Raw genomic sequence first — 7,773 nt, 5'->3', positions numbered from 1 at the left:
GAGCTGCGACGCTATTTTTGGAAGGGATTTTTTGGAAGCATGCGATATAAAATTAGATTTAGATTGTTTAAAGACTGCCATAGTAGAAGAACGTAAATGTTTAAGTAAAATCATCACAAGCGACTTGTCAGCAACACAAAACAAAAATAACGATAATAGAAAAACAGTTATTGAAAATTGTAATGGAAAAGAAGACGAAATTGTTAGTGAAATATCAGAAATGAAAGTCAAGAACATTTATGTAAAGGTAGACAAAACTGATGAAATGCTTAATGTATGTGAATATGTTAATGTACACAAAGATGTTAACGACAAATTTTCTAATGAATATGAACATGTGAATGAAGAGTTTAATAATGTAAATGAAAATGTTACTCTTAATGAACAAGTAGGTAATGCAAAAGATGTGAATGAAAATATGTTTAATGATAATGAAACGAAAATTACAAGAAAAGAAGTACTTAGTGCAGACGAAAACACAAAAATTGATCACAAACCACAAGATACACTAACAAACGAGACTTTCATAGGAGAAACCAGAGAACAACCAGGAAACAATGAAGAGAAATTGTACTTGGTAGAGGATTTTGACAAGAGCATGCTAAAGATTTGCCACATTAACGAAGACGATTTAGAATCAGAATATGTGATTAGTAAGGATATCGAGTATAAAACGCGTCGCCAATTTCAGCAATTAGTTAGAAACAAGTATATTGATGCCTATAGACCAGAAACACCAGTTATCAAGTGCTCAATGAAGCTAAGCTTACAGAATTCTAAACCGTTTAGTTGTGCACCTAGGCGATTAGCATATACTGAGAAGGAAAAGCTACAACTTTTGCTGGATGAATACCTAAAAGAAGGAATTATTAGGCCAAGCGATTCTGAATACACGTCACCCATTGTGTTAGTAAAGAAAAAAACTGGGGATATACGTTTATGCATAGACTTTAGAAAGTTAAATAAGATTATTGTTAAAGACAATTACCCCCTACCACTAATTGACGACTTATTGGACAGACTAGTAAACAAACGGGTCTTTTCAAAATTAGATTTGAAGAACGGATATTTTCATGTCTTTGTTGACGAAGAGTCAGTCAAATACACATTCTTTATTACACCACTTGGACAATATGAGTTTTTAAGAATGCCAATGGGGATAAAAAACGCATCACATGTATTTCAAAGATTTATTAACCGAATTTTTGAAGATATGATTCGAAAAGGAGAAGTCCTCGTCTACATGGACGACATCATGATAGCTAGTGCGAATATAAAGGATCATATGCAAACGTTAGAAGAAGTATTTGAAAGATTAGTTCAGAACAAATTGAGGTTACGAATGGGTAAGTGCGAATTTTTTATGTCAAGCATAAAGTACCTGGGCTACAAAATTACGGAGAATGGAATTAGTGCAGATGATAAGGGCTTAGATGCAGTTAAAAATTTCCCAGTACCAGACAAAACACATGCGGTTAAGAGTTTCTTAGGATTATGCTCGTACTTTCGAAGATTTATAAAAGATTTCTCAATAATAGCCAAGCCTTTATATGATTTAATGAAGAAAGATAAAGAGTTTAAATTTGGAAAGATTGAACTAGACTGTTTCTTAATGCTCAAACAAAAACTTATTGAGGCACCTGTATTGTCAATTTGCGATCATAGAGACGAAACAGAACTGCATTGCGATGCAAGCGCTTTGGGTTTTGGCGCAGCCTTGTTACAGAAGAAAGCGGATAGCAAATGGCATCCGATATTTTATTTTTCCAAAAGAACGAGCGAAGTGGAGTCAAAATATCATAGTTTCGAATTGGAAACGCTAGCAATTGTATATGCCTTGCGTAGATTCAGAATATATGTTCAAGGGAAACGTTTCAAAATTTTAACAGACTGCAACTCCTTGACGCTTACTTTAAACAAAGTAGAATTAAACCCCAGAATAGCAAGATGGGCGCTCGAGCTTCAAGAATATGACTACGAACTAGTACATCGATCGGGAAATCAAATGCAGCATGTGGATGCTTTAAGTAGATTTGGAGAATCATGTCCTATATAAGTACCACGATGAATTGATGAAGAGTCACTGGTTCCCAAATCTTAAAGATAAGGCGACAAAACATATACAAAACTGTTTACGATGCGTAGCTTTTTCTCCCAAATGCGGCAAAGGGGAAGGGTTTTTGAACAGCATCCCAAAAGGGGACAAACCATTTGACTTAGTCCATATTGACCATTACGGTCCGATTGAAGCAGGAAGAGCAAAGAAACATATATTCGCAGTAGTGGACGGGTTTACAAAGTTCGTTAGACTATATACGACAAAGACGACGAGTACCAAAGAGGTGATAGAAGCATTAAAAACATATTTCAGGAGTTATAGTAGGCCGAGATGTATAGTTTCCGACAGGGGTAGTTGTTTCACTTCATCAGAATTCGAGACGTTTTTAGATAGTCAGGGTGTGCAACATGTAAAGATAGCGACAGGATCCCCGCAAGCCAACGGGCAAGTAGAAAGGCTAAACCGAAGTATGGGACCTATGATAGCAAAGTTAGCAGAACCAGACAAGGGAAATCATTGGGACACAGTTGTCGAGGATGTAGAACACGCACTGAACAACACTTTTCACAGAAGCATCAAGCAATACCCCAGCATAATGTTATTCGGAATAGCTCAAAGAGGAAACGTTATAGACGAATTTAGAGAAAAGATTGAAGAATTGGATAGTACAGAAAGCCCAATAGACTTTGAAGAGATAAGAAGATTAGGAGCTTCACACATTCGTCGATCACAAGAATATAACGAAGGGCTCTACAACAGCAAAAGAACTTCAGCAAGAGAGTATAAAGAAGGCGACTATGTTATGGTTAAGAACTTTGACAGCACAGCAGGTATATCTCGTAAGCTTATCCCAAAAAGCAAGGGACCATACGTCATACAAAAGGTTCTAAGGAATGATAGGTTTTTATTAAAAGATGTAGAAGGATTCCAACTTTCCAGAAACCCATATCAAGGAGTACGGAGTGGACAAAACATAAAACCATGGATAGGAGATGTATAAAAGAAATAACATAAGTATATCTTGTAATAGTATATGTTAAATTTTAAGCTTGAATTGTATAGCGTATATGAACAGTAAGATCAGGAGATCTTATATTGTCAGAACGGCCGAATTGTAGCAGGCTCTCTCTCTCTCTCTGTGACCACTCTGGCATATTTCTCAGAGAGCGAACGATTATGAGATCAGCGAGAGTTATGAGAGAGAGCAAGCGTGCCAGTCTAAGGCAGAGCCCGGCACTCATATCCCCCGGGGGACGAACACGTTCGGCACCTCGTATGCGTGTAACCGAACGGCTGCCGAAGTCCTCTCACAGAAGATGAGGGTGGGTTTTAGTTTCACTCAGCATTTCGACGCAAGCAGATCTAAGTCGCTTTGTTGAGAGAACACACATGAAAAAATTTATCGCTGCTTTGTTTTCTCTATCTTTTTCTTGCGTAAGATTATTTGCTGCACTAGTTTTCTTGATTTGAGGCAGAATTTGATGAAGTTTAATTTTGCGCAGTGTAAAGCAACATACGCATACAAGCAAGTGCACACATACAACTAAACTTTTTTAGCGCTTTCTTTGTGCCGGGCCCTGGTCTAAGCAAAACGGTTGAACAAGGCGGTCGTGTAATTAATTCTAAGTTCACCCATTGTGTACCTAACCTAACCGTGAATAAGAACTGTGTTACTAAAAGAACATTCATATAAATCCTTAATTGAACTGAACTAATAAAGATACCTAAAGCTGAACTCCTAGTTGCATCCTGTCATAAATGTAAATATAGAAACTTTTTAAATACCATCTCTCAATTCGAGTGTATACTCTAATACTCCAATTCTGCATCATATTTGAAGCAAATACACATGTACCTCGCTTTACTCAGTGTTTGCATCAAATGGCTTCGACTCAACATCAAAAAACAATAAAGAATAAATACTTATTTTTACTTAATTGTAAATCTTATAACTCACCTATTTTACTACTGTCATATGCATTATATATATGTCACTCTTTCTAAATACTATGATAGTGTACTTTCTTTGATAAAAGCAAAAACATAAGGGAAATAGACTTAAGAAACTAGCAAAGCACGTTCTAACAGACGATGTCAATCTAAATCGTGGTGTCAAATTTAGTGATGTTAATAATCCAATAAAACAATATAAAGATCATTCGTATTAATATGTTTTTTTTTTGCCAAAAAAACAAATCGCTAGCGAAAAAGTTTGTATTATATAATATTAACCGTATGAAATACATTTAAGTTAAATAAATGGTTTGAACGTGTTTAACGGGTATCCATATAACAATTTTGTCATATAATAATTTATCTACCGGGTCAGCCGAGGTACCGACGAACTTTTTAACACATTTTAAAATACTTGCAATAAGAATTATCATTATCATTTATTAGTTGTGGTTATCAATATCACCAGCAAGTAATCAAATTTAAATGAAGTAAGTAAGTCGTCTCGCCGACTTGGGTATACCATACAGCAGGTTTTTTTTTTTTTTTTTTTACCAATTCTTTTTATTTACAATCTGTCCTTGGACAATCAGTAAATTTGGAGATACATAAAAAACATAACAGGAATAGTCGGCTCCACTGAGTCAACTATTATATATAAACTCTAAGTTGTACAGACGAGTAATTAAATCTACTTAAGTATTTATACATGTGTATTATTATATATTCATTTTATATGGTATATATATTTATATTTATGTATATGTACATATATAATACAAAAGTTAAATCCTATTTGGAAGATCTAATATATGTAATCTTTTTAGTCCATACAGCAGGTGAAACAAATATTTTAAATTTCGAAAACCAAATGGATGTCTATTAAATTGTCTTAACATGCCCTTATACCATATGCTATCTCGCTCACTCTACAAACATACAAGCACTCTAGCGCCGCCACTAGCCAACGGCCAATTCTGCCCTTATGGATCGCGTAGCAAAATACGTTCATACGTATATTTTGCATGTTTCTAGTCCGATTTCAATGAAATTTGGTAGTTTGGTAGAAATAGGTAGAAATAAGATTTATTAGTGCCGAAGGCCTTAGCAGCTATGGCTGTCCTCCCTGTAGCTATAGATTTATCTATAAGCTAACATTGTACAAATAAATAAATAAATAAGATTTATTAGTCTGCCAAATTTGATCGCGATGGTCAAAAAATTGCAAGAGCCAATCGGTTTTTTCTAAATTATGGAGGCGGAAGTGAGCGGGGCAACATATTAAAATATATGTATTCTGCGCGCATACTAAGCCAGTATACATACTAAATTTGGTGACTTTAGCTTTTTTAGTTTTCGAGAAAATCTGTTTTGTTTAATTTGCGGGGGCGGAAATGGGCGTGGCAAAATTTTGAAATAGTCAATATCTGCGCGTCTATTAAGCTAGCTTACATACCAAATTTAATGTCGGTAGCCGTCATAGTTTTTAAGAAAATCTGTTTTTTGTAAATTCCGGGGGCGGAAGGGGGCGTGGCAAAAAGTTGGAACAAGTTTTTTTTGCGCGCTAACTAAACGAGTATATAAATCAAATTTGAGGTCTCTATCCGTTATACTTTTTAAGAAAAACAGTTTTATGTAAATTCTGGGGGCGTAAGGGGGCGTGGTGAAAATTCCAATTAACTCTATATATTTACTTACCACACGAGTCTACATACCAAATTTGGTGGCTCTAGCTCTTATAGTCTCCGAGATCTGCGTGTTCATACAGACGGACGGACGGACGGACGGACGGACGGACAGACGGACATGGCTAGATCGACTCGGTTGTTGATCCTGATCAAGAATATGTATATATATATATTGTGGGGTCGGAGATGTTTCCTTCTGCCTGTTACATACATTTTGGCGTTTTTAATATACCATTTCACCCTATGGGTGTATGGTAAAAAAATGCTTTCCAAATTTGACTCATACTAACAAAAGACCTCTTGAAAAATGGCTCTTCCCGGTATTGTTTAATGTAGGGTAAATATTTACTTGAGCTACTCGAGTTTTGAGTGTTGAAAGATGCATAGCGGCGGAAATATTGGCTAAAGTGAGGCTAAGTGTTGATAAACGCGATTTTTAGTGGATTATGGCGTTGCCCATCTGTTGTTAGTTTTTCTGGCGCGTAGTTTGAGTTGTATTTATTTTGGTATTTAAGTTTGTACCCTATTAATTTAAACCCAGATCGCCAAACGTAAGCCAGATTATTTTTGTACAAAACTTGGTTTCCTTAAATCGAGGAATATTCGGTCCTACTCTGGCAGGCAAATATTGTATACTAAACCGTATTTTGTCTAATGAAATAGAGGTATATTCGGTTGCTTTGGCAGCCAAACCAGAATATTCGAATTATAATTTATATAATTTATTAAAATATGTCTTATAAAATAGAAGAATATTCGGCTGACGGAGCACTGAAATATATTTTGTAATAATAATAATTAAATTGTTAAAACAATTAAATACATACCACACCGTATAAATTGTAGACATTCTAAGAGAACAGGTTAATGTTATTTAAATAAATATATAATGTAAATATTTAATATATGTAAATAGTATACCAAAATGAAAAGTAACCAATACAAGCCGAAGGCCAGTTAAAAGCAGCCAGCGCTTTTAACATAAGTTACGATTAATTTTAACTATACCTAGCTTTAATATAAATAAACAAATATTTGTTTCTATGAAAACAAGAAATATTGTAAACTGAACAGTATTTTTGCTTGTAGAGTAAAGTGGAGCTTTTTTTTGGGCCAGAAACAGCTATTGTTGGCTATAATCCAGAAAAAAATACTTTTAGCTATAATCTAGATGAAAATACTTTTAGCTATAATCTAGATGAAAATACTTTTAGCTAAAATAAAATATGGCATTTTAAAGAACAAACAGCAGGCTTTTTTAAAGTTGGATTGGTCACATTACCGAACGAGAAAGTTGTCAAATTCTATTACAACGTGACAAAGCGGAGAGGAAAGTCATTGTGCCAACCAGCTAAAGATTATTAAATTTTTCATAATGGCAGCACCCAATAAATCTGAAAAACCTAAGAAAAAGGAAGATAAAAAGTAAGTAGAAAAGCGACATAGTATTAGAAAAATAAAGTATGTATATATGACCCCTCATCAGGGATGAATTTCTTGGAGATATTAAGTATACCAATGACTTACCCGATGTGGCTCCGGACCTCAAATTTCTGCCCTGTGGCAAGGATTTACTGGATTATACCATCAATCCTGTATCATTTCCCGAATTGGAATCTCAGCACAACTATTATTTTCCTGGTCTTGAGAGTCTTCTTAACTTGGATTTGGTTACTCAGGAAATGCACGAGCAGCCTCCGAATGAGTCAGCAGAAATGGATCCCCGTGATGCAGAGTTACTGAAAGATATTGAGGCCTTAGTAATAAAAGATGATGAAAAGTAAATAAAGCAAAAGAGAAAAATAAAAACAAAAAAACGGATTAGTTAAAGTGCTAAACTAAATTTGGTTATTTACATGTGAGTTGGAATTTTTTTTTTGGTTTAGCAATGAAAATTTTCAATCCTGAACGACGTGGGACTCAATGTATCTTTCATTGTCATATGCAGTAAGGGCTTTTAAAATATATATCGCTAACCATTAAATACATTTCCGTTTTTATTACACACAAACACAGAAACTCACGTAGCCACACACACATATAGAGAGAGATGCAGAGTTATTTGAAATACAG

The 7,773-nt window shown here is 34.9% G+C and overlaps 1 protein-coding gene across 1 annotated transcript; it reads left to right on the top strand.

Annotated features, from left to right (window-relative positions):
- The first annotated feature begins 6,986 nt into the window (after positions 1-6,986).
- Positions 6,987-7,520, top strand: LOC111519107. The gene is made up of 2 exons (XM_023178112.2): positions 6,987-7,125; positions 7,187-7,520. Exons 1-2 carry the CDS (start codon positions 7,076-7,078, stop codon positions 7,482-7,484), a joined length of 348 nt encoding a protein of 115 aa, XP_023033880.1. The 5' UTR covers positions 6,987-7,075; the 3' UTR covers positions 7,485-7,520.
- Positions 7,521-7,773: the final 253 nt, after the last annotated feature.

This window comes from Drosophila willistoni, assembly GCF_018902025.1.
Source record: "Drosophila willistoni isolate 14030-0811.24 chromosome XR unlocalized genomic scaffold, UCI_dwil_1.1 Seg143, whole genome shotgun sequence".
NCBI lineage: Eukaryota > Metazoa > Arthropoda > Insecta > Diptera > Drosophilidae > Drosophila > Drosophila willistoni.
The sequence above is the reverse complement of the archived record's forward strand: the minus strand, read 5'-3'. Positions and strand labels throughout refer to the sequence as shown.